Genomic DNA, 27,688 nt, shown 5'->3' on the forward strand with positions numbered 1-27,688 from the left:
CCCCCTGATAATTTCCAGACTATTCAATATCCCTGAGAATGTCTAGTTTTCCCTGTGGGTAGACACCCTGACAACAGTGACAGGTGGCAGTACGGCGCACTGGAGAGCGGCGCAAGGCACTAGACGAGATAACGTATACACAGAGGCGACAGAGGAAACATCCCTGGGTCTGTGGCCCAGCATAACTTCCTTCCCTGCGCTCGACGGCAGAATAGAACGAAGCGCCGGGCGACCGCTCAAGCCGAACCGAAAATGTGACAGGCGAGGCAGAGTCAAATGCGCGCCCCCGCCCGCCGCTGGGCTTCCCGGCAAGACAATGGGCCAAAACAGAGCTCATTCCGAACGGTCCATGAACCATTACGCGGAACGGCACGGCGCCCGAGTCGCTGACCCGGGACATGACTCACGACCGCTCAGGCCGCACGCTCGAAAAAGGCGCGGCGCGTGACAACGCCCGTGCGCGGACGGGGGAAGAAGCCGGCGAGGAAGCGCGGTCGTCCACAGCCGGCCAATGGCCGCGGAACAGCGCGCTGCTGCCAGGTGACCGACAAACGCGTCGCCTCCTCCGTCCCGCACGGCAGATAGGAATACGATGCCAAGGAGAGCGCGTGCACCCGATGGCCAGCGGCGAATCATCGGGCCCCAAGGTGATTTGTTCGGAAGGCGCCAGCAAAGCTCGCTTCAAAGGGACGCTCAAGGGAGAGCAGTGTGGATAACTTCTGACTTAACTTTGTTATCGCTGTTTTCCTTTGGTCCGCTCGCTCTCACAAAAAAAGAAAGAAAGAAAAAGTGAAAAAGGCAAGAAAGCCAACCTCACATAGAGACCTCATGCTGCTTTACATCTGCTCGCGCATAACGCTCCATAACCCGAGCACATTTTCCAAATTCATATAAGACTTGCTGCAATCTTTTCCATCACGCCGCCATCATCGCCGCACACAAAATGAGCTCCACCATGCCACGGTAGCAATACACACCGGTGCCTAAATTATGGTCGCAGCCTGCCATCAACGTTTTCTCTCTATGACAGCTGCGACATACACAAATATCAACCACTCTAAATGCACGGTCTAGAACGCCCCCCCAAATTAGCCCGCCCTTTAGTCCTTCTTTCCGTTCTGTTATCAGCAACACCAGTTATACATACAGGAGCGCATAGTCAAGTTCTTAGTACAGACCATTTTGATTTCTTTAAGGAGGGCCGTCGCAATCACCTAAGTGACGGGACAAAATGTGCAGTAAAAGAGCACCTGGTCAGTATTTAGCTAAGAAACGAGAAGAAACGTGCCTTCGTATAAACTAAATGTGAACACACCCAATCTCTGTTCGACAATGTTGGACTAACCTTGGGAGAAAAAAAAAACGATTAAAAAATGAGAAAGATCGGCTAAAGCTGTAACACATGAAACACGACGGCGAGGTGGGGCGCGGGCGGCAGTGACACAGAGCGCTTCTTATCGCAGTACTTGGGAGTTTCATAAATAGCGTACCCAAGCCACTTAGCGTATGCGAAATCCATAACTCTCCCGTGAGTTCCTTGGTACTCTCTTTGCATACTCTTGTGGCCCCGACGGTATGCGTCCCCAAAGGCTTGGGTATACCCTAACGTAAAGCTCGTCTATTACCCTTACTTAACGCGCACTCGCCCTCTCTTGCGATGAAATGAGGACTTCTCGATAGCAGCAGCATGGACCTCAAGACGAGAACCTTTCTCTTACGCACATCGGTATTCTGCGCCGTGGTAAATCTTTGCTCCGACACCACTTTCCTCGCGAGATGCCAAGGCGATGATTCGGCGCGGCATGATACACAGGCGCCGCTATCAGATGGGAAGAGGACTTCCCATCGCAGCGCTCGGTCGGCCGCTACGCAGTCTACGCGCACGTCTGTCCGAGTGATCTTTTCCAAGCAGGAGAAACTAGACCTACTGAAAACCGGCGCGCACGTTCATCGCACAAAAGCATCGTCAAGTCGCAAGCACAGCACCAGCGCAAGAGGAAGTGCATACACACGCACACGCTACACAGCACTGTCACAGCGGCCAACGCTCACCAAGCTATTTGCGCCATACGTGTCATATTAGGCGTATACAGTATACTGCTGCCCTGGTGCACTACAGGCACAAATATGCAAACAACCATGGATAAAAATAGACGTCACCCACAGGATAGTTTGTGGTTACGCTGATTGGTACTACATGACGTTTTAGACCAAATACAGCGTAAAGACGGGACATGAAAGAGAGATGACGGGGCACCAAAGGGAGGTATGTCTCTTTCTTGTCCTGTCTTTTGCACTGTTTTTGTTCTAAAACGTAACCTACATTTGTCCAGTGGCGGAATTTTACATGCCAAAGCTCAGGCCATGGCAGAAGTTACACCGGGATTCTCTGATGTGCACAGAAATATTTGTTCACTTAATTCGTCATGGCAGAACTTCGGCCCAGCCACGGCTTCACGGACGTTAGCGCAACAGTTACGGTTATGCGGAAGCGTGTCTGCAAAGACAACCTCCCGTTAAGCAGGAACCGGTGCGCTCTCAGAAGACAGCCTACTATGAGGAAGAATGCACTGTAACAGCAGTAAATTTCCTTTCGTTGTGATCCCGATCGTCGCTGCCAGTTGACCTAATTGCCTGACGTTCATCTCGAGCCGTCTCCCGCTTTGAGGCGTACGTACGATTCACGGAAAAACTGTATATCCGCCAAGCCTATGCACACAGACCAAAATACTTGAAGCCAGTGCCGGTAAACTTACGCCACTTGGTTTACATGCTACGAACACGAACTGCACGGAAATCCGGCTTTTTCACGGAAGCAGCACCCCGTAAGCACATTTTAGATTCGACCATAACAACGCACAAGCAAATGCAGAATATGGGCGTCCATCGTACACTACAGCGCCTTGCACATATGTTGCGAATACCCTGTAGAGCGCTAGCAATGATGTCAGGGGCAACGTGGATTCACCCTTGCTCAACCGAAAGGACTAATACGAGAGGGAATACTGAATACCTCGCACTATCCTCCGTATCGCACTTAATTACAAAGGAAAAACACGGGGAAGGCGGGAGATGAAAATTCAAGGCGATGAGCAAAACGAGAACAAGGTGAAAGCAGGAGCCAACGTTTCGACAAGTGGACTTTTCTTCATGTCCTGCGCCTTGAAGAAGACAAGTCCACTTTTCGAAACGTTGGCTCCTGCTTTCACCTTGTTCTCGTTTTGCTCATCGTCTTAATTACAAAGGGTAGATATCCGACAGGATAGTTATTTGGCCAGTACTAGCTGGGAAGGTCACATCACTGCGACAAGCATTCGTTCAGTACCCATCGGAGGTAGACCACTCCCCCCTCCCATGCACCGCGGGCAACCGTCATCTCTTACCTGCGGGTCACGGCGGCGAGCCCGACTTTCTGGACAGCCAACGTGCTGTGCGAGGCCGGCGGCCGGCACGCGCGAGACGTCAACACCATAACGCGCACACACAGACACACGCGGACCAGCGCAATAAAACACTGCTGCCGCCGCTTTCGCCGCGAGCGAAAGCGCCAGAGGCCTGTGCGCCAGCGGCTGGCGGCGCGCTAGCCGGCGAAGGTGAACAACCAGCCACGTGACGCGACGCGCCGCCAATCGCGGCGCCAAGCCAGCCCACGCCGGCGCAGACGCACGTCGACAAGAGCGGGCCGGGAAAGCGCGGCCACAAAAGACGACCGGAGTGATGACACCACGTTCGGCGAAAGAGAGAAGCTACAAGGGACACACCGGCAACAGGTGTTGCCGGAGAGTGAGTGCACTATACCTGTACCCGGAACGATGAGCCGAGCGGGGCAGCCCCGTCGACAGAGCGTGTCGCGTGCAGCTTAATTTAGAAGATCGCGCACTGGACGGGCGGCTCGATCGTATATCTATTACGACCTATTTGTCACCTGGGCAAAAATAGTCATACAAGACAGGAGAACAAAAAAAAAAAAAAGAAAGAAAGAAAAAAAGGCAACAGTTCTCTTCTGCACAAAGCCAGCGGTTCAGAAGAGTCGCAAGTCTGCACAAATCGGCATTCTGTCTTAATTGTCAGCATTACGCCACTGCAGAGCATGGTTCATCATATGCAATATGTAATCTCACGTCACTGTTATGCACCGCACAGGTAAAAAAACCTTTAATGTCATGCAATGTTTATTGTTTATGCACTATATACCGAAATGCAATCACCAGTTCATATGACTGCACAGTGCGAGACGTTGACGCAGCGATGCCACGAGGACGAAGGCGATGTTTGACGTTTGTCGCAAAGATCGGTAGCCCAAATGTAAGAAATAAATTCAAAGAAGCCGTTCAATATTATACGCTATTCTATTAAGCCGTCTGTGCTCTTTAGAGATGCGAGTCGACATATTTACAGGTTTCATGTCGTGACACATTATCCGATTACGCAGAACAGATTATGCATACATGCATAACCTGTTTCAAGAGTTGTAATCTTATGCAAGAGTGTATATATCGGGTGTTTTTTCAGACTGAACGATTTTCTTTTTAATCGGCTGTGGCAGATAGCACAGTTCTACTCATTGAACTGGATTACTCAAACAGGCGGACATCACTTGCACGATAAATCGAAACGCATAATCAACCGATTAACAAATTTCCGTTAATTACGTCATAAATTAACGACCTTAGAGCACATATATTCATATTGCATTTTACCAAGTACAGCCAGCGAGTTCGCAAGGCATATCCACTTTGAGCGAATTAGAAGACACCAGTTGCCCAAGTGTGCAACGAAATACGTTGGCGTTCCACTCATTTTGGTGTTTGCACGCATAAAAGCCGTTTAGTTAAAAAAAAGTAAGTAGAAGAAAAGAGTATTTTTACGGCAAGTTTGACGGCGCATATTTCGAAACTGGTGTCATCCTCGGAGTTCGTTCCTTGCAAACTGACCAGGTTTAACGAGTAAATTGCTAAACGTGCTTTAAAGCAATTTTAAAAAGATATTGATTTATGTAAGCATTTTGATATATCGTGCCAATAATGTCCGCCTCTCCGACCGACCGGCCGGACCGAAAGAACGGTGGTGAGCTAGGCAAATAAAACGTCGCTTTAGCGTGAAATGAATGTCTGGGACCTCGAAACCCTGGAAAAAATACTGACAATTAAGCCTAAGAGCGCCTTAAAATATTTAACCTAATATCTTCTATACAGCCAGATTCTGTTTAGTTTCTCAGGAGGTTACTGTGTCGTGAATGGTTTGTGAAGCCCGATATATCAGCATAGCTGACGACCTAGCGAGCCGGAGCGAGAGTCAAAAACGTCGCGATGTCCTGCACCGTCACGTGCTGACTACCTTCTGCGTCACCACGTCCCGACACAGTAACCTCTCGGGAGACAAAACCGAAACTGGTTTTAGTAAAAAGAATCAGGGCGCTCAGAGGCTTTTCAGTATATTATATATATAAAGAAAGAAAGAGTACGGCGTACGTTGAATGAGCGCAGTATATTTCATTGACGTTTCGGCTGGTGGACCAGACTTTTACAAAGGCTGGTCACAATTCAATTATGGGGTTTTACGTGCCAAAACCACTTTCTGATTATGAGGCACGCCGTAGTGGAGGACTCCGGGAATTTCGACCACCTGGGGTTCTTTAACGTGCACCTAAATCTAAGTACACGGGTGTTTTCGCATTTCGCCCCCATCGAAATGCGGCCGCCGTGGCCGGGATTCGATCCCGCGACCTCGTGCTCAGCAGCCTAACACCATAGCCACTGAACAACCACGGCGGGTAGGCTGGTCACCAGCCTTTGTCACGAGTTAATTTGTTAACAAAACGTCGTTTCATGCACTGAAGAACACAAGTAACTGGAACGCCAATGCATTTCTCCGCAAACCTCGGGAATTTATATCTCGCAACTGGTGTCATATTGAAAATTCCGTTTCAAGTGCATCCGCCTTGCGAACTCCACGGCTAGAATTTGTAAATTGCAATATTGGCCATAATGTAATTAGTTAAAAACGTAATTAGTGAATTCTTGTTAATTAGTCGATTTTGCATTTCAAGTTTTTGTGCTAGTACTGCCCGCCGCTTCGAGTAGACCGGCTCATAAACTAGAATTGAGCTATCTGCCACAGGCAACCTCTAAAATTTTTGCAAGTGTTCGCTGAAACACCCTGTATATCATAACATATAAGAAGTTCTTATGCTATGATTAATAAATATCGGGCCTCTCGGTTAACCCCCTTCTTCTGTTACTTTAATATATATATATATATATATATATATATATATATATATATATATATAAAATCGCATCATGAGAAGCGAAGAAACAGAGACACCAAGGACAACATAGGGGAAATTACTTGTAATTACGCATTGAATTAAAGAAACGACAAATTAATGGCAATGAAAGTGGATCAAAAAAACTTGCCGCAGGTGCGGAACGATCCCACGCCCACCCTCCCCGGCCCCAACCCCCCCGAGCGATGGGAGACCTTGTTGTCCAGCCCCGACCTACCGACGCAGCTCGCGCTGGCGGCTAGGGGCCAGGAACTGCTGGACGCATATGGGACCTGAGAAGAAGGTTCCACCCCATCTGGTGCCAGCGCGCACCAACCGTCACTAAGGGCTCAGTACAAAAGTTGATTCTCTCTCTCTCTCAATATATAAGTCCCGGACCTTCATTTAACGCAAAAAAGGAAGAGAGCTGACTATTCCAGAAGCTATGCACCAAAATAGCGCACAGCGCCACGCTCTCTGCGGGGTCTTTTTTAGCAAAATCGCGCGCAGAGCCTGGTGCTAAAGGATGGAGAAAAATGTCCACGAAGAAAACGAAGACAAGTCACATGCGCCTCGGCTCGTGAGGCTTGCTCGGCTTCACCGAATAGCGCGCGCAAGAAGCCGAGAGTGGATCTATCAAGCGGACACATTAGAAGATAACGAAGCAATCTCGCTCGCTCCTCCCACTTCTGAGACGACGCCACGAATTTAAAGGCAACTGCTCAGTTGCAAGTTTCGACGAGCCCGAATTCCCCCATGGGTGCACTAAATAGAGGCTACGCAGCCCGTTTGCTAATGGAACTCGGGTCTGCCTTACGCGGTGGACAGTGCACTGTGCAAGCGAGCGCCACGCGTCTCCGGCTAAGTGGATCCCACGTAACATACGGGACGATCACTACACTACAATTAACTAGCGAGAGGCACAGCTCCGGACCGCCAGCTCGAAGGGGAGTGAAGTCTCTCCCGGCGCCAGTCCAGCCTGACAAGATAAAATATACGCAACTGGGCCTCGGAGCTTGGCAGCACCAAACGACGCGCGCGGGAACAGGCAACTAGCTGAGAACAGTGGAGAAAGCAACACATGTTCGAGCGTTTCGTAGTCGTGTTAGTTTGCTTCCGCAATATGAATGAACGCGAAAAGAAAGCAGCCTTGAATGTGCCAACGCAAGCTAACCGGATGTGGAAGCGCCCACCGGTCCACTCCCGGTAAATTGATGCAAGGCGAAAGGCTACTCACGGGTCGGGAAGCATGCCAGCCATCCACAGGCGGCCAGAGACAAGGCCAAGCACCATGTCGAACGTGCGACCAGCAGCAGCGAGGATAGTGCGGATCGGCTCCGTGTTGTCAGAAATTGCAGAATAAATTCACACAAAGAACGCCACAGACAATAGCGTCGGGGCCACACGAATACCAGTGCACGCGCAAGGGGCTCCTTCTCTGCCGAGTTGTGGGCAGTGCCGACGCACAAGTGAACACCGAAAAGGGGGGGGGGGGGGGGGGGGGAGGGGGGCACGTGCACATATTCTCACCAAAGCACGTGCTCAGGGCGCGCGACTGTACTTCGCGCGCACTTTTGCTTGCGCGCGCTGTACTGAGTGCTCTCCACCGGAGGACGACGCTCTGTGGTAAAGCTTGTGGACCGTTCAGCATATGCCATTAAAGTTCAGCGTGCGAGTGGAATGTTTCTATATCCTCGAAAATAAAAACGGTTTAAGCAACGCCATCTACTCTCCTCACGAGGTCGGTGATGAGAGAAGGCAACGTTCGGTTTCGAATTGGTTGGAACCAGCTGATAGAGCATTTCACCGTCTCCTCTGCATGACAGGTTCACTACAGTACGGACCGTACTCCGCAATAGCTCAGCGATGCACAGTAACATGATTTCTACTTCGCAAGAAAGGCTCGCTGAACTTCACCGCGAGGAATCTGAACTATTCAACAGAAAGAAACTTCGTATAATCACTTGCCAACGAGACGGAGCCGAGTTAACGCTCTGTGGAGAAACTGTAACACGCAATATATTATTCGCATACGCACTCGACGGCTGCGCTACAGGCTCTATAAAGTTCAGCAAAGGAGCGCACCAATGACAGTGCTCCCAATAAATATTTATGCCAACTAGTACCAAGTTCACTGACCTGCGGGACTGCAGCTCTGGAAGCACATCTACAAGCGCTCTCCACAACGTTTGCGCCTTCCAATGATCGAACAAGAGCAGCAATACGATGTCCTGGTGGATTCCTAGGAAGCCAGCGATGAAATTTCCTGAGAGCAGCGATGCGGAGGAAACAGTTTTATAGTACTACCGGTTGCTGTACAGAAAGACGAAAAGACGTAGCACCAGTTAACTTCGCAGGAACGAATATATTGGCGGAAGTGGAATAGTCTGTGTGCGATTGTACCACGATCGATAAGGGTATGCGATTAAAGTGCAGATAGCGAGACAGAGTGTGGACTAATTCATGTAGATGTTTATGAAAATGGTGGAAATTTCCTCCCCAGTTCTCCATCGGAGGCAGCGCAGAATCACTGTGGGTATAACGCCCCGCAAAATATGTCTCGGACACCAATGGGGCGCCGCGCAGGTTCCGCTCGGACAGCGCTGGAACCCGTAGTTTCCAATAGTCATGTAAACTTCTGCAGACTTGAGTGATACCCGTGAGAACTCCAGGGGCCCAGCCATCCCTGTGAGGTCTCAAATGAAAGTGCAGTTCTGAGCGCCGGGACACGCGGCGTCTCGCCACATTTTCGTCAACTGCTACACGATAAAAGCAGGGGCAGTTCGTCCAATCAGAAATTTATTTCATCATCATCATCATCGACTTAGGTGTCCGCAAGTTCACCCAAAAAAAGACTAACAAGCGCTTCTCGGTGAACCTAACCGGGATGCTGCACACTAAACAAATATCGTTTGTTGTATGCAAACAAACATAATGCCCTCGAGTTGCAGGCGCTCTGCCTTGAGGCTCGAGCTCTCGGTCTTGCTGAAAACGCCCACACTGCGATAGTGGTTGATCATTCCACCATCGCGCGGGAGAAATGAAGCTAAGCCACAGTGTGCATAGCATCGTGTCGCGTGCACTGCGTTCAACGCCGTCGATCCCCGAGCACCGGGAACGTTCCAAGTGACTCCCGCTGCTCCGAATCCTGAACTAGCTCTGGCCACGCAACCAACCGTCGGACCAACTTGGGTCACTGAGTATGTGGTAATGTGTACATATGTGCCGCTCTTCAACGAACCTCTTATGCCGACATGGGTCACTGTAGATGCGGGACTGGGTAGATCTTTGATGCCAACTTGGGTCACTAGGCATGCGCTAGTAGGTGTGCGCCGCTGTTCAATGAACACCTTTGACGCCAACTTGGGTAACTAGGTATGTGCCAATGTGCCGCTCTACAATGACGAAAACGATCCCTTAAATTTCTCCGATGCTGAGCGGAATCGAGCCCACGTCACAAGGTTTCCTCAAAGACAGCAACCTGACACTTTAGCAGGCTGCGCCACAAATGCACTGGGTATGTGCCGCTTTTCAAAGAACGTCTTCCACGCCAACGCTTTAAGCGAGCTGCGCCATGAATGCAATGAGTATATACCGCTCTTCAATGAACCTCAAGCCAACTTGGGTTACTGAGTATGCGCCACCGAGTGTACGGCAAGCGAGGGAACAATTATCAGCGTACGCATGCACCGGCGAACCACGCTTCTCGTCTCAGAGCCCACGCGCTGGCTTCTCGGCAGCGCCACTAGATGGCGTAGCGTGTAGAAAAAGAAGCTGTCGGAGTTGGAAGCTAAACAAAGATCGGTAAGCTGGTTGGCTTTGGGAACCCACGGTAAAACCAGAAATGAGGCAGCCTAGAGTGACAGGGATTGGGCCTCTTTTGAAGTCAGAGACGCGCAGAGCAAAAATTAGTTTTCAAAAAAAGACTCAGGAACATGGATAAGAATAAATGGCCGGCTAAAGTGCATAAGTATCTGTACCTGAAAAGCGTGGACATAGAATGGAGGAAGAGGTCAAGAAAGTCATCAACCAAGGACAGGGTAATTGAAAGTTTAAGGGGTCATCAAAAAGAAAGCAAGAGACACAGAGACAGCGAAGTGGATGCAAAGAATGGGGAAAAAAAGACCGTGGAGATTTACAAGAATGGCAAAAAAAAAAAAAAAAATGTCAGGTAGAATCTGTATGATAACACAAAGGACAGTGTGCCATTTGATGCTCGAACTGGTTTCCTAAGGACAAAAACATACCGGATAAAATATTCACAAGGAATGTGTCTGCTGCAGCAAAAAAATCCGGAGACCACTCAGCACACCCTATTAGAATGCGAAGGGATTCACCCAGTGAGACCCGTAGGTAACGTACACCTTCCAAAAGTGCGAGGATTTAAAGTGGACGGAAGCATCAACCGGTCGGCAGTCGAGATAAGCAAGAGACGTTTCGAGTATTGGTTAACAAAATAGCAGGGAAGAGATTGATAAGACTGGATCCATTAAAGGCACAGGTAGCGGTACAAGGTAGATAGAGAAGTTTTGAGGAATAGCAACTAGCTTAAGATGTATGCAAAAAAGCTAGAATGAAAAGATGCATAGCATATCTGATTAACTCAAACAGGCTAGCTTATGATTTTGTTGCCGGCCAGTTTCAAAGGGATGCCAATAAATCGTAATTATCGAAGCGCGTGAGTGGAGCACGGTTGCCGTATGACACGTTTCTCAGCGTTCGCACACACCGCGGCGCGCCGTGCATTTCGGAGGCCACGTACGCGCAGGCATCGCGGCGGCGGCGCTAGGTTGCGCCAAGTGTTCTTAGGGAAGTGCGAAAAAGGAACCACGCTTACGCCTCGTACATAACTCGTTTGGACGTTGGCAATATGTTACGTCGCTATACTGATTCAATGCTAAACGTATTACTATCGCCAATCACAGTAAGATGGGGTCTCTTTTTTTTTTTTTTTTTTTAAATGCGAGAGCGTTTCTTTGCCTACCCCTACTCACTTTAGCCAGGCAATATGGTCTTGGTAGGATGCCTAGGTGGCCGTCGTGAAAAAAGAAAGCGCGAAGCGCTCGCAGTCACCGTGGCCGTGCGCGAACATCGCCGCTTGGGCCACATTCGCGGCACGGAAATGCTAGCAGCGCTAGTAATGAAAGCAGCACACATAAATAATCACCAGTCGAGCGCGTGTCGCGGTTTTCCGAAGAAAAAGAAAAGGATAATGAGACGAGGAGAGGGGGGGTTGAAAAGCAAAAGCTTTTAGCTAGCTCCTGCCATGTTCACAAACGCAGCGACTTAAATAAAAATATTTGCATTAAAGAAATAACGGACGGTCTCAGAATTTTAATTCGTGCAGTCAATTAAAAAAAATCATTTGTATATACGCAAAATTTCAGAAATACTGAAATGACACGTTAAGTTTTACTACGTACTTCATAACGCTGCAGCAACTACAGGCACCGAAAGCTTTCGTAAACGGCTGTAGAACAGAACAAAATGGATATTTCGCACTACAGTGTACGTGCTTTTGTCACCTCGGTTACGCAGATTTTGCAAGCGTTACATTCACAATTTACCGATCTGGTTTATGGCCTTGCGTTGGGTGTCAAATTTCTCCGCTGTAAATACTATGTAAGGTAGGCTCGTTAAATAATCGCGATATACCTGTTGTCCCACGTAACTTGAGCCACACATTAAAAAATGCAAATGCCATGTAGCTGGACAGAACCAAGGTAATGGTTTTGGCCGTCGCTTGGGGATACTCAGGCTATTATTTTTTTTGCACTTCGCCTAATTACATAATGTCTTAATTTAGCTTAGTCTTAATTACAAAAGATGCCCGCGAATATACGCAAAGTGCCGCGAGTGGCCAGTCGCGTGGCAATTATTCGTGTGTTGGCGGGCTCTTTTCATGCTCAGAAGACACTTATGTAGCACGTACTGAGCAATAAAAATCTGTATCAAGAGTTTTTCATGTTCTACAATTTTCTCTTTGACACTTTTCCTCTAATTTTAGAAGCTTATGAATTATGACTAATTGTGTAGTTAGGTGAAATGCAAAAAAAATAGAAAAATTAATCTTAGTGCCTGAAAGCGACGGCAAGCAACACTACTTTGGTTCTGAACAGCTACGTACGTTGTATTCGCATATTTTTGAAGTTCGGCTGAAGTGGGACAACCGGCCGGCATATGTTGACCCGCCTGTTCGTTTATATGGTGGCGCAAGACGCGCCTTTCTGTATAGGAAGTTTCTCGAATGTTATCGATGGCTCTATCTATTACCTATGTTGTCGCCGACCCTTGTGTAATCAAATTATGTGCGCAACGCGAATGCTGCTGTACATTCTAGAACTGACGCGAGCACCAGCGATTACGCTGCAAGGTTCATTGGGCCATGCATGAATTGCCGACGTACCTGATCCGCAGATCAGATTTACAACGATCGTCGCAATCATTGAGCTTGTCTGTTGTTTTTTTTCTGCGCACAAGTTCGCCCAATAGTTACTTTCGTGATCCACAGTTTTCACTACTTGTATTCTTCACCGTCACTACAACATGGCAATATGCAGGGTGTTTCACGTAACTTGAACCAAGGATTAAAAAAAAAAGAAGAAGAGTGGTTAGCCGCAGCTGAATGAAACCAACGGCATATGTTTTGCAGTCATGTGGCTCTCCTCGGAGTATTTTTTTTTATATTCCGCTTAATTAGTTAACTAATATGAATTATGCAAAAAAATTTTATACTCACTTTAGGGCCAAGTGCGTTTCGTTGTGTTGTAGGGGGGTTTCAAAAAACGATCGCGATCCATTTTTTGTGGCAACGTATACGCTGCGTGGTGATTTTTCTTCGGCGTTTAAAGAAAGCCCGCGAAATATGAAATAAACCACGTGACTGCGCTATGGTATTGCAGCGCTCTCAACCGTGCGTCGAGCCTATCGCTTATCAGGGAGGACGGCGCTTCCTTTCCGTGCGCCACCGCCAAAGATGCTGACGCACTGTGAAGCCGATGCCGAAGACATCGCCACGGTCGGCGCGCAGGGTTCTTCCGCAGGAACCACGGTTGAGAGCGTTGCAATACGATAGCGCACGAGCGGTCACGTGGTTTTATTTCACACTTCGCGGGCTTTCTGTAAACACCGATATACTGGAAAGGTATTAACCTCGCGTTTTTGGAAGGTTTTTGTCAGTGTTTACCTAAACAGAAATTTTGCTAATGACAGTCAGAACGCGAATTTTGTTGAAATTCGTTTAGTGGCTGTTTGATTAGATCATTTCCGCGTGTCACACGTTCCTGAATACGAAAGTCGGAGCACGTGATAGGCTAAAAGCTCAGCGTTATACGAGTACTGCGAGCTTAACAAATAGTTGTATATTAACGCGACGAGGGGCTTTACGGTGTAACGATCCGCTTCATATTTTTAATTTTTATCAGTCGCGCAGCGTGGCCAACAGCGTGGCTTCGAGCACTAACAACATGGATATCGGAGGTGGTGATCACGTGGCATCACAAAACATTCCGCAAACAAGCAACATACCTCACACGCACTGCCGACCCTGCCCCTCCCACGCTCGTGCGTGCGTGGTAAGCTGCACCCCAAATGCGAGATATGGGAACAATTTCAATAGTCGAGAAACAGAAAGCGCGACCAAAACTGACGAATATGTAAACACAGAAGCCAGGAGTTGTTAGTGCATATTCGGGCAACGGTAGCGCAATTGTTACGCGTGAGACTTCCGAGCCAGCAAAAACGCGCGGAGCCGTTCTTACGCACGAACGCACTGTCAAAATTACCGCTGGTTAATGGCACTATCAACGAAGCAACGAGGATGTAAAGAACCATGGAAAGCCTAAACAATGGTACCCGAATGATGTGCGATAATTTCACATGCTTTCCGGGTGATTCTCGCTGTAGTTATACAGAGTGCTTATAAGTTATCCGGTAGGAAATGCATGGTAGACGTAAAAAGAAAGAAACTGCACGTAGAGAATATATAGACCCCATATGGAAACGCTCCTTTAACGTGACTGAGCTTAAGCCGATAAAATGAAATTCGCGCTCGGCGGTCAAACCACCCAACGATAGAGAGGGTTTGTAATCGAAGCGCTCGATACAAAGCAGCATTCGCTTCGCGCGATTCGACTCTTCACGTAGGCAGAGAAGTCGCCGCTGCTCCGCAGCGTGGGCAACCACACAGCGGAAGCGCGCACAATCCGGGGACGGCCGTTGGGCTTCAACAACGCCACAAGATAGGCGCACTCGAAAAGAAAGCACGCAGGGAAACCTTGCCAGGTCGCGGCCAGCGCGCGAGGCTCAACGCAGGCCGCGCTCGTTACCTGCGCCCGACGGCCCAGCCGCCGTGGGTTCCCCGGGGAGCTCGTTCCTGGCTCCGGCAGCGGGCGGCCGCCGGCGATGCCACGCGGCCCTCGGGCCGCCTGCGGAACAGGGCATCGACGGAGCCGCAGCGCACGGCCGCGCGACCCACGCCGTCCACCAAGTGCGTGGCGATGGCTACGCGACCACGGTGCTGCTGTCGCCGCAGAATGGGCATGACGGGGGGCCGCCGCCCGAAGTCGGCACGCGCGCGCCTCGTCGGCTCGGCCATTGCGTCTTTGTTGATCCCGCAACCGACCGACAGAGCGCAGTTTATTCTTGGGGCCCGCGCGCCGGCCGACCGCAGCCCACGGGCCAGAACGGGGGTGAGCGAAGGTACACGCACTGCGAGGCCGGCGCGCGCGCTTTCTTAAGTCCTTGGTGACCTACGCGGGAAGGCTGCGCCCCTGACTGCATGAAATATCAACGAACGACGCCTTTCCGGTTGCCGCGAAGAGAGAGAGAAACCGCCTTCGAAAGGCATGCCACTTTGGAGCTAGGCGACTCGGCAGCGAATTCACTGCCGCAATATAGGGTCAACAACAAACAAACAATAAATAAATAAAGCTCCGAAAGCCGACGATCTCGTTATTGATGAAGAACGTGCAGGACATGTTGCACATGGCAACATAAGAGAAAATAAGCGAGGACAGGAAGAGAAGGGGAAGGGGGTGGGGGGGCAACAAGCGCGAACACCGTTTCGCTTTTTAACACGCTTATGACCCGCAGTTTTGGAAAGCAATGCATGCCACTACAAGCGATTTCTCAACCTCGACGACTCGCAGTATATACCCGCAGTGCAGTGAAATAGTGTTCACGTCAGTTGAAGTGTCGCGAATACTTTGCGCACTGCGACCGCAATGCCTGCACCACACTAGCAGGACAGCTCAGCTCCTAAAAGAAGTGTCGTGCCAGTACAGACGTTCACATCCACTGAAGACACGGCCCCCGGACGACACCCAGGCTTAGAGGTTTTAAAAGAGGCAGCTGCAGTGGAAGAATCAAAAGAGGCAGAGACGCGGTTTCAAGGACTCCCAGGCACTCCCACTCAGTTTAGAGCGAGGACCAGGGCCGTAGGCAAAAAAAGGGGGTGACACGTTACGTATGTAGGTTGCGGCATTGCGTGCATTATGCATGGCTAAGCAGGCGGCTCGAAAGGCGATCCTAGGGGCACGCACTTGCATCACACGCGCGACGGGGCGCCCGCAGCGCACGCGGCATTTAAGATTCATTCTCCAGCGTACAGCCTAATGATGCCTTCCGAGCCATACGCTTCCGCTCACACGATTGAGAAGCTTGGAGCACACAAAGATGAGTCCATGGCCCATTTAAAACTTCACGCACTGATGGCGCATGCACGTACTACTGCACCCAATCATCCGAAGACCGACCATTACACGAGGATTGCGACGTTACGGCATTATTCTTTTTTGCAACCCAGTGGTTGGTGCCGAAAACTCAAACATTGTGCGCTTTATGATGCGTGTGCTAAAACGCGGCAAACATTCGCTCGTAAAATGTTACGGATGCGGATTAATTGCAGAATTTCAGAACTCCGATGTGCCTACAGACCGGCCAGTATGCCTACACTTCACCGGGACCAGATAATCTATAACAGATAATTTGCAGATAATCCGCAAAAGCATAAACAATGAAAACAGAGGCAACACCCATTCGCGCCAGTTCATGACATTAACAATGAAACACAAAAGTGTGCCCGAAGGGTCGGTTTACGTGCGGCTCATCTATTGACATATATATGTCTGCGCTGCAATACTAGAAATGGTTGTTTTCGACTAATACAAATACGCTCCTTTGCAGGTTATCGCCGCCCCAGTTTGAAACCTGCCAAGGCCGGAATCCCCATGTTGTCTTCCGAAATTAGAAGCAGCTTTAGATCGATTTTGTCTCTTGAAAGAGCCCTCATGCGTTTTCCGAGGCAAGATTTACCTAAAGGCTTGTAAAGCTAACGACGACAATGTTCCAAAAATCCTTAACTTCCTTAACTGCTAAAACTGTTCAGAAAAAGACTTTTTTTTCACGTATAACTTCAAAATGCACTCGCCGATTTAGATGTGAAACGGCGAAAATGTAGAACCCTAACGCACAACAGATGGTCAGGTATTACGTACCTGTCAGCTTTTACCTTGTACTGCAATCATTTCACGCGTTGTACTCAAACAAAAACAAAATTCAGTGGAGATCTAGTGGTATATGCGAGAGAAATGCGTTAGCATTACGTCGCCTCTCTGAGATCCCGGGTCCATGATTCAAACCACGTTCACCACATTGCTCAGTGCTGTTCAGGGGCTCGCGATCGACACATGTCCCGACTCTTCGAGGAGTGAAGTGCACCTGGCGGCGGTCCGGAGCTTACCACTGTGAGTTGCACTACATATATACAGGGTGTCATACGTAACTTTAGCCAAACTTTAAAAAATATGCGAGTGCCACGTAGCTGAACAGACCAAGATGATGTTCGCCGTCGCTTGTAGATACTCAGTATTTTTTTTTTCATTCCGCCTAATTACATAATTGGTCTTAATTAATCGTATTCTCTAATATTATAATTAGATTAAAAGTGTCAATGAGAAAATTGTAGAGCAACATGAAAAACTCCCAGTACAGCTTTCTGTTGCCCAATACGTGCTACACAAGTGTTTTCCCGAGCGTGAAAGAAGCCCGCGAATGCACGCAAAATTGCCATGCGACAGGGTGTCCGCGCGGCAGTCGCGCGGAAACCCTGTATATGCAGGGTGCCCCAGCTAACTTTAGCCAGAGTTTAAAAATATGCCGATGCACTCTAAGACGACGCCACCAAATGCATGTTGCTGACTATTGTATGGAGTAAGTCATACCATTTCTTGTATTCTGCTTAATTTTATAATTATTCAAGATTAATTACCCACTTCAAAAAAAATTCAAATTAGAAAGTTGTAGAGCGCTTTGCAAAGCGTCCGATTAAACACTTTCCTACTTTCTATCTATTAGGCATTAGTGTTTTTCCGCTTAGTGCAGATGCCCGCGAAATAATAAAAAAGAAATACCACATGACATGTCCGCTTGCGCGCCGTGATTTCAGCGCTCCCAAACACTCCGCGTACAAACGAGCACAGCATTTAGCCGGGTGTGCTGCCGCTGCACCTGCTTATCGCTATTATGAACCGCCGCCAGAGAAGCACATCGGTGGCGTAAATCGTACGGCCAACGCCTGCGTCACTGCCCCGTCGCCTCTCAAGCGGCAGCACACCCTGCTTGAAAAACACTAATACCCAACAGACAAAGTCATAAACTGTTTAATCGGACGTTTTGCAAAGCGCTCTACAACTTTCTAATTTGAATTTTTTGCTTAACTTCGTTGCTTCAGAAGTTGGTTAATTAATCTTGAATCGTCTTACAGTGCATCGGCATATTTTTAAACTCTGGCTAAAGTTAGCTGAGACATCCTGTATATATATACAGACCGCATGAAAGCCTTCCCACACTTGACACATGTACTCTTTTTTTCACTTCGACACTCCTAATGCTAACGCAGTAACATTAACACACACACACACACACACACACACACACACACACACACACACACACACACACAGTTGACCAGCAACGGGGAAACCACACGCGCCGCAGCAAGAGAGGGAAGTGTTACATATTAGGTGGCAAAGTCGGCGCTTCCTCGTACCCCTCTCTCTCTCCGATCGTCTCGCAAGTGCACGTGACGTTCTTCGCCGGGCTGCCGACTTCCCGGGGCCAAGCTCACATGATTCCCGACCTCCTATTTCGCTCCAGCCCTATCGACTTGCCGGCCGCGGGTTTCCGCCTTTCCAACTGGGTCTATCTCGAGCACACGGCGTCCTCATCCGACAAGCCCAGACGGGCTCTCTTCTTTCTCCCACACGTCTACATCGTCGCGCATTCGCCGCCTCCGCGATGTCACAGGCGTGGCGGGCACCCCAATGGCTCGCACATACTTGTGGTCCTGCACTCCTCCCCAACCAAACGCCATCCATACGGATGCTTGGTTGACTCGCAACATAACTGCAGGCACAGCAGTGCCTGATGGCCTTCGTCGCTGAAGCGAAGAAAGGCGTACCCGACGGGAACTTGAACTGAGGGACGCTCCCCACGCGGAACTGCTTATATTTTATTTCATAATGTCATCTCATAATCATCATCTTCCTAATCTCGTTACGTCGGGAAAGCACCGCGTAAAATATAGGGGGAAATCCGGGCAAGTGGGGAAAAACAACCCTGACGCAGTCGGGAACATGGGCTGAATGAATCCGCCATGACACCACCGAAACGGCCGCGCACGCTCGCCGCCCAAACGTGGTCAAGCACTGCACCCACTTTGACGATGATGATTTAGTGGCAACTCTTCGTAACGGGGCGGCGACAAAGTCACCTAGCCTGCGTGAGATAATCAATTATTCTCAATTATAATTAGCCGAAAAGTGTCAATGAGAAAATTGTACAGCGACATCAAAAACTCCCGATACAGCTTTCTGTTCCTCAATACGTGCTACATAAAAGTATTTTTCTGAGCGTGAAAGAAGCCCGCGAATACACGCAAAGTGCCCCGAGTGGCCAGTCGCGCGGCAATTTTTTGTGCATTTGCGGGCTTCTTTCACGCTCGGAAAAACACTTATGTAGCCCATATTGAGGAACAGAAGCCTGTATCGGGAGTTTTTCATGTTGTTCTACAATTTTCTCATTGACATTTCATATAATTATAATATTTGAGAAGTTTGTTAATTAAGACTAATTATCTAATTAGGCTGAATTAACAACATAATTTGAGTATCTCCAAGCGACGGCAAACAACATCACATTTGTTCTGTCCAGGTATACGTGGCATTTGCACGTTTTTAATGTTTGGATAAGTTACGTGGGACACCCTGTATACCTGCTGCTGAAGTCGGAGCGACTATGCGAACACCATGAGGGAAAACATGCAACGCAGTGAATGTGGGCCTTCCTTTGAATTTCGAGCACTCAACGCAGTGCTAGGATAGCTACGGGCCCCGTCAGAAGCGGCGGGCGGCTGACGAGCCTGAGACATTGGGTAGAGGTGCAGGAGTGCGACTCTCGAATGAGTTGGCCTCACTGACGAGAACAGATGAGGTGAAACGCCGACATGAAATTTTCGGATTACTTCTCGGAGAGGAACAAAGAAGAAATTGAGCATGCGATCAAACTATAGGTGCGAGCCACACTCCTCTTGGCGCTGTTTTCTTCAGAAGGGCGACAAGCTGGGCTATACTTAGTCCCGCGTGAGACCGCAATTAAATGCCGACACAGCCAAAAATCTAGCGCGTCGGTTGTGTTTTCTCGTCCACTAACGTTGGTTTGCTATGGTAAAATGTACCACTACAAGCGAATATTTGGAGACCACTTTCTTCTGGCGCGGCCGTGCAGCCTGGAATCAGGACATGGCCTGATTTGTACCACTCGCGATGCAAAACTTATTCAAACGAAATCGGCCAGAACTTCGAAAAACGATCGATGTTCGAATACCATGAGGATTCATGGTGGTCCATGCTATTCGATCATTGCACGCGGTACATTGCATACCATTGCTCACGTCATCATTTGCGCAGTTTCACGCTCTTCAGCCTTGAGAATAAATGGAGTGTCTATATTCAAGGAAATGTGACGGTTGCCCACAAAGCACTCATTGTCCGAAGAGAGGATGATTTGTACCCTTTCTCCAGCCCTGTGGCATCTGCTTGAATGGACACCCATAGAGAAATATGCAAGCGCTTAATATTCAAGCGTGCTACTATTATGACAAAGCAGTCAGGATGACCCTTAGCCGTTCAAGCGCTATTACATTACTGCCCCCTACCCTACCCACCGCACGCCCTCGGCAGGTATCGAGTTACGGACTCGTTTGTACGAGCTGCGAAGACCTACACACTTTCCTAGTCTCCAGTTTTTTTTTTCTTTCTTTCGTAAACGCCAGTTCGTCTGAAGGAGTGTAGTATTCTAGCTCTCGCCAGAACGCGCGCTCCGCACGAAGTACGTGTGGTACGTATACAGACCTGAGATTCCGTGATAAAGCCGATTCTAGTCTCCGTCTATGAACGTAATGTGAAATTGAGGACTGCAGTGCGAGCTTGGCATTGCGAACTTTCCAGTGCACTCATCGATTTCTGTTTGTGCGTCTTAATTACGAATACAGTATTCTATCTTTCGGCAAGCCTGTATACTTTTGCTCACGGGTGTACTACGTACAGGGCTCGGCGACTGAAACGCGATTCTTGAACCGCATGGCGGCCGGCACTTTTTTTGCGCCACCGGTGAAGGACTGAATGCAGCCACAATGCACCACAAGGCTATCGCTTTCATGTGGTACAAGAATGAAACAGCTCGGTGTCCCCAGCACCCACCGTGGTGGTGCAATAAAAGCATTCTTCAGGTAGCACGCGAAGCGCATTCAGGTGAGGGCGTGCACACAACATTAATTACATTTTGGTGGGACGATACCGATCAAATTGAGTGGCGATTCAGCGGTAAATGGGAGAGAAATGCGTTAGCATCGCGTCGCACCTATTTGATGTCCCGGACCCCTGACTTAAACCGCGTTCAACACATTGCAAAGTGTTGTTCAGAAGCTCACTCGACACATGTCTTGCCACTTCGACAGTGCAACTGACGGTGGTCAGAAGACCATAGTCAGTCGCACTATATATACCATAGAGTTTCTAAATAAATACCCTAGAGGGAAATGTGGCGCTAGTGTCTACGGGGGCTCTCATGAGCGTTGCCTCAACCTATATGGGAATGATGGGAAGTACAGGCTTCGGATTGACTTCGATCTTTAGACTTGTTGCGTTTGCTTACGGCGCAGTAAACAAAGCTATACTCAAATATTATCGCGTAAAATCTCATTTTATTTCTGCATTCTGTTATATAATGTACAATACGCTACATAAACTTTGTATGACTGAGAGATGGAAGCGTGGTTTACTATGGTTTGTCACCAGGACACACCAGGGTATGCATTCTTGTGCGATTCTCTTCCCGATTTAACGCCAGAGAATAATTATTTACTTTTGCAACAGCAATAACAACCGTGCATGTACTTATATAAAATACTCATCAAATATCTATCGAAATAAAAATGTTGTATTGTGTGAAAGTGTTGAGCCCTTGAGAGTAATGCTACAAGTGTCTGCTTGCTGCAAACGCGAGACTTTCCTCGCAGACAACTGGCACTTGCGAACTCTCTCGCTCTTTCGAAAGGCTGCGTCGGCTGTCACGATTGCTGATCGTCTTCAAGTACTTTTAAGCACATCTGCTACAGTGCAATCTAGGACGCTAGTGGCCTCCTACGAGTATGCTTCATCATATTTTATATTGACGTACCGCTTCCGAAGCGTTATGGCGTGGCTTTGCATTTACCCATTTTGCGGCACTAGACTGCAGCCAGGAAGCAGCAACCTTTCCTACCACAAGTGAGTTTGTGTTCTCAAAGTCCTAAAACACGCATTTCAATGAGGACATAAACGAGCAAGGCATAATAGAGCCCTCAATAAAATTTGATGGTCAGGCCACTAGAAGTACAACTGTCTATGTCTTGTATCAGTAGTGCCTTCTTTTTTCCTATTCTGTTTCATAAAACACGTAACGCTACAGCGCCAACCTAACGCACTTAACAAACCAAGGTCCAAACGGTTAAAACATGTTCTTTCAACGTTTACGACGCTGTCGCTTTCTCGTCAGGGCTTCGACACCACACCGCGACACAAACATCGTCCTAGCCGCTGGCCCAGCGCGCTATCGTCACTTCAGCATTCCTCTTGCTTCGGTCTGTGAATACGAATACTTAGGAATATTACTAACCTCTGACCTCAGATGGGATGCTCACGTTAACAAAGTCACGGCAACCGAACTAAAACAGTTAATTTTTCATTAATAGACGCCTCAGACTAGCACCATCTGATATAAAGCTACTAGCATACAAAACATTTGTCAGACCGGTACTAGACTATGAAAATGTCGTTTGGTTTCCTTTCACTAACAAGCTGATTAAATACCTTGAAGGTGTTCAGAGAAAGGCGCTCAGATACATTTTTAACAAACATAGGCTAACAGACTCACCGACAGAACTACTCAAACAAGCCGGGATGCTAACTCTTCAAAACAGAGCAAAACTATCACGCCTTAAAACCATTTACCAACTCATAAACAATAAATTAAATCTGGATACCTCACTATACATAACGAAATCTCAAACGAGGAAAACACGTCATAACCCCTCCCACACACTAAACGAGTATTCATTCCGTACTGACACTTTCACGTATTCTTTCTTTCCACAGACTATACGCGATTGGAACGCTTTGAACGTGAGCTCTGTTAATAGTTCGTCACTAACTGCCTTTAACACACTTGTTAAAAACGATTTGCTTACATCTCAGTAATTATTTTTGCTTATTGTCAGTATCACTTTGTTACTACCTTTGTTTTGCATTTTGTGGCACAATTATTTCTGTCCAACCCAAATCCTGCAGCATGAACCTCATTATATATTTTTTACTCCTGCTGATGTATAAGTTTATTCTATGTATGAATGTGTATTTCTAAACTGTTTTACATTGTCATGTTTGTATGTCAATGTACTTTTTGAATGCCCTTTCTGTTATGATCCCCGACAGTATTGCATAAATAAATAAAATAAATAAATAACAAAGGCAGAGAGCTTTGCGTTGCACTGTCCCACTGCAGGTTATAGCAATTGCGCTTGGAGCGAAACCAAAACTGCCAAAAAAATACTTGTAGACTAGTTAGCCAGTCAACAGAATGCCAATCCGAAGCCTGTACTTCCCATCATTCCCATGATGGTTGAACGATCGCAGCGCCAGATTTCCCTCTCGGTATACTAATACGAAACTCACACACGATCTTCTAAGCCATTTCTAAGCTCTCCCATCAACTCTCTACCACGTGACCAGCTTTCCACACTTTGACACTCCTGAAACGTGCGTCGATCGACGACCATCCACCGGTCAACTAGCTGCTCGAGCTAAAACACCTCGACTTACAAGGATAAACAGGACGATAGCCACAGCACACAGCTATGCGCTGCAATTTATTTTCCCTGATTACAAAGACGGCGCCGAATACAACAACACACGAAGAAGGGGACACGAGACAAGCACGTAGGCGCTTGTCTCGTGTCCCCGTCTTCGTGTGTTGTTGTATTCGGCGCCGTCTTTGTAATCATGCTTAACCAACTAGCCCACCAACACATGCTCAGTTATTTTCCCTCCCGTTCTCGAACAGTTTCTGTGTTAGCATGAAGCAACTAACCCCACTCGCTTTACCTTAAGTACGCTTTTAGCAACTGCTGGCGTGTACAGAATAAATAGGCACAGGGGTTCAATTAATCACGTGTTTTAATAAGTACCCCCCCCCCCCCCCCCCCACGCCCCGTACCTTATACATTACACTTCCTTACGGGATATTCGGATGGTCGTTCGAGAGTGCCCTGGCCGTGCTAGGAAGGTATTGAAAAACAGCTTTAAATCTCTAGTACGAGAACAAACGGGTATGGAAGCAATGAGCCTGCTTTTTTTTTTTTTATTGTCAGTTGAGCACGCCTATGCTACCAGTAACACTTACTTGTTCTTTTACATGAAGTTGTGTCGCTGAGCGGAATAAGGGCGGAAGGAAACGATGTGGACAGGAAGACGCTCAACGAGACACGATTCACCAACTGGCCCAACAGTCAATTTACATGAACTTTGCAGCGCTGCCAGAGCGTTCTGAAACGACCACTCCAATATGCCATAAGAATGAAGCAATTCCGAACACGTTAGTTTGCGCTAGTAGCTGACCCCTTTTCAGTGACCACGATCAGATTACGAGGCACGCCGTAGTGGGAGACTACTGCGTAATTTTGACCACCTGAGGTTCCTTACCACGGGTGTCACGCGAAGCACTTTCGATTGCGACCGAATTTCTCAGTCGCGATTGGCTCCTTAGAGCAAGCTGCGGGAAAGTGCCGATTACGGTCGAGAATTTCGATCCGGATCGGGCTCCATCGCCATCAAGAGTCGCCGTGTGACACCGGTATTACATGCACCCAATGCAATCACAGTACACGAGTGTTTTTAACCAGAAACCCGTGCTCAGAACGACAGAGCGCTGATCTAGTTGATAAGGATTCATAATGCAAAAAAGAGGTGAGGCATGCAGACAGGACACAAGAGTAGAGAAGTGGACAACACGAACGCCGGCGTTCGTTCGTGTTCGGCGTTTGTTGTCCGGCGAACCCGGCGTTCGTGTTGTCCACTTCTCCACTCTTGTGTCCTGTCTGCGCGCCTCAGCTCTTTTTTGCATTATGACCCGTGCGCAGCATGAATGAGCTACCGCAGCGGGTGGCCACTTTTTTAGAGCAGTGTGCAGCGATTTTAGTAAAGTTCAGCGGCATGCAATCCGAAATTGATGCAGTCGAAAAGGAAACCACTGCTGATAAACTACAGTGAATCAAAACGGGACGTGTTCACCGAAAATTCATAAATTAATAGCCGCAAGCTACAAGAACCTTTTTTATGCATGATGAAATGTTCTGTGCTCTACGATCGACAGTGAGGAAGCAAACGAAGGAATACCACAGCGATAACACATGAAGCCAGGCGCACCACGATCGCGCCACGGATAGTCGACAGCAGACAGATTACAGGAAACTCAAGAAACTGAAAACATGCGCCGCACTTACGCTCGTACACATTAGACGTATTGAGCGCCATCAACACACCGAGTGCAACAACCGCGAGTTCGAAGCACCGTTCGTTGACAGCGTTTCGTACACTCCCGTATCACGAAACAACCTTATGCATACCCACCTCCCAAGGGGCAAGGCCTAGACAGACCTGTATGTCTGCAGGCATTCGAGGACGGAATATACCCACTGACCACGCCACTAGTTCAAGGCAATATTGCACACAAGTTGGCACTTACTTTTCTTTGGAAGGTGGCGGATTGACGAGCTTTTCCGCGATAATTTGGATATCACAGTCCATATTCTCCTGAAGCGCCATGGCCTACTACCAGCTACTACCAGCTACACATGAAATAAGGAGCAAGCGAGCAGGCGCAGCAAGCAACTGTCGCGCCATCTACGAGGCCATGCGGAACTTTCGTCACGGCTGCTGCCTTCGGCCATAGAATAAAGAACAACTGCTTCGGCTTCGGCTCTGCCAGCCCACAACGCGACAGCGGCGGCGCTGTGCGGGTTGTTCCGCCCATAGTGCTTGCAAAAGGCACCTTTTGTTCGTTTCTTTTTCTCCAAGCTGCACCGCGGCACATCCAGAAACACAGTTTTTACACTGGTCGGTTACCATTAGTCTTTGTAACGATGAGCTTTGGATGTGCTTCCTGTCTGCCCTAAACGTCGTAATTACGCCTGCTCCGAGCAGGTTATGCCGTAATTTCTGCACTGATATTTTCTGTTACTACGTTATGATCAGTGGTCTGCTTACGGTAGCTGTGCTCAAGTAGCTATGAATTGTAATAATCATACAAAGATTTAAGGCCGTGACTCGTGCGACCGGGGCACAGCAGACGAAAGATGGCCAAAACGTCTACATTCACCTATGACGTCACGTCCGCTTTAACTCATGAGGTCACATCTGCCTATTTGTACGGGCATGGCGTCTGTCTTTCGGAAACGGTTGCGCTGCAAAGCGGTCCATGTTCCGTGCCCACTTAGGGCCGATTTACGCTCAAACCGCCCATCGCCGCACGCCGCACCGCATGCATGCGGTTCGTGAAAAACGGGCGGTCGTCGCGATCGGTCACAAAATTGCATTTATGCTGAAACCGCATGATGCGGCGCGGTTCGCATGCGCCCTCTGGTTGTCCAAATAGGTTACCAGCAACTGGCAACATGCATCAGCGAGTTGGCAGCCTCGAGTGCTGGCGACCAGCAATATTTCGCACCGTGCCAGGATTTTGTAATCACGTTTGCTGTATTATTAGTTATTTTTTTATTAGTTAGCTCGAGCGCTTCGAATGCGCCTGCATCCGCACTTCGGTTTGGGGACGCGACGTCTGTTGAAAGCTGGCAAACATTCGGCAGTGCGCAGAGCAACACTGTTCGAAGTCGGCAACTGTCGCCAACAGCAGACGACACTAGCATATTTTTGTCGATGTAGGTTGAAGCTTCCGCATCATGGTGAAAACGCGACTCCTGCACTGTCACATTCTGTGCTGCATGTGTGGCATTGACGTGGTGATCCACCTTTGGAACACTGTGCAGTCGTATTACCTGCGCCGCTTTTTTGTTATTTGTTTATTGCTACCGCATAATGTTGCGACAACATACGTCACTATGCGCTCGGTTGTTTACGGCGCGCTGGCGAACTTTTTGTAGCTGTGCTAGCGAAAGCTTGTGTTGTGGACAAGCGACGCACCATCGCTCCTCGGCTGGACGAAGCACCAGCGCGGAAGTAACGGCATGCGACCCCATCCCGAGTCGAGTTCTGAGAATCCTTCGTCGTCGCCCTCAGCGTCTCGGCTACCGGACAGGGACCGAGAGCTTGCCCCCTCGAACACATGCAGCTCTCACCTGCGTCTTTTGTAGAAAATAAACGTAGTCTGTTTTCTGCCACCAACCGATGCGCACTCCATTCACGAATGCGCCAGACCCCGTACGTAACACAGGCGATGAGGCAGGAGTTGCGAAGCGGATAATTTTTCGACCGTGGCTACAGGACGAATTCTTGGCGCTGTCGAGCCTTTCTCGGGCAAATCATGGGAATCGTGGATCCAGCGCCTCGATTTTACTTCGAGGCGAGCGACGTCAGCGACGAAGCCGTGTTGAGCCGACACTTTCGAACACCGTGTGCGCGCGCTGATAGCGCCGAAGATCCCGGCAGAAGTCAACTTAAATGATTTAGTGACACTTCTTAGGCAGCACTTCGACAACAGGACATCCGAGCTTTAGAGCCGGTACGTGTTTCAAAGACCCGACCAACGGCCAGACGAGTCGATCAGCAGCTACGCTGCCGCCCTCGGAACCTTGACAGCCGACTGCAACTT

General features: G+C 48.6%; 1 protein-coding gene across 4 annotated transcripts in view; it reads right to left on the reverse strand.

The window, feature by feature from the left end:
• LOC126545417 (dnaJ homolog subfamily C member 7-like) overlaps positions 1 to 25,801 on the reverse strand; it is a 127,680-nt gene extending 101,879 nt beyond the window's left edge. Inside the window, exon 1 of one of the 4 annotated variants that reach the window (XM_055061567.1) lies at positions 25,607 to 25,801. In XM_055061567.1, coding sequence (XP_054917542.1) covers positions 25,607 to 25,686 — 80 coding nt within the window. In that variant the 5' untranslated portion in view covers positions 25,687 to 25,801. Of the gene's footprint in view, positions 1 to 3,383; positions 3,495 to 25,606 lie in introns of those variants that run through there. The other 3 variants (XM_050193288.3, XM_072285925.1, XM_050193287.3) reach the window with 3 other exon arrangements.
• Positions 25,802 to 27,688: the final 1,887 nt, after the last annotated feature.

Source organism: Dermacentor andersoni, chromosome 1 (genome assembly GCF_023375885.2).
Source record: "Dermacentor andersoni chromosome 1, qqDerAnde1_hic_scaffold, whole genome shotgun sequence".
Lineage (NCBI taxonomy): Eukaryota > Metazoa > Arthropoda > Arachnida > Ixodida > Ixodidae > Dermacentor > Dermacentor andersoni.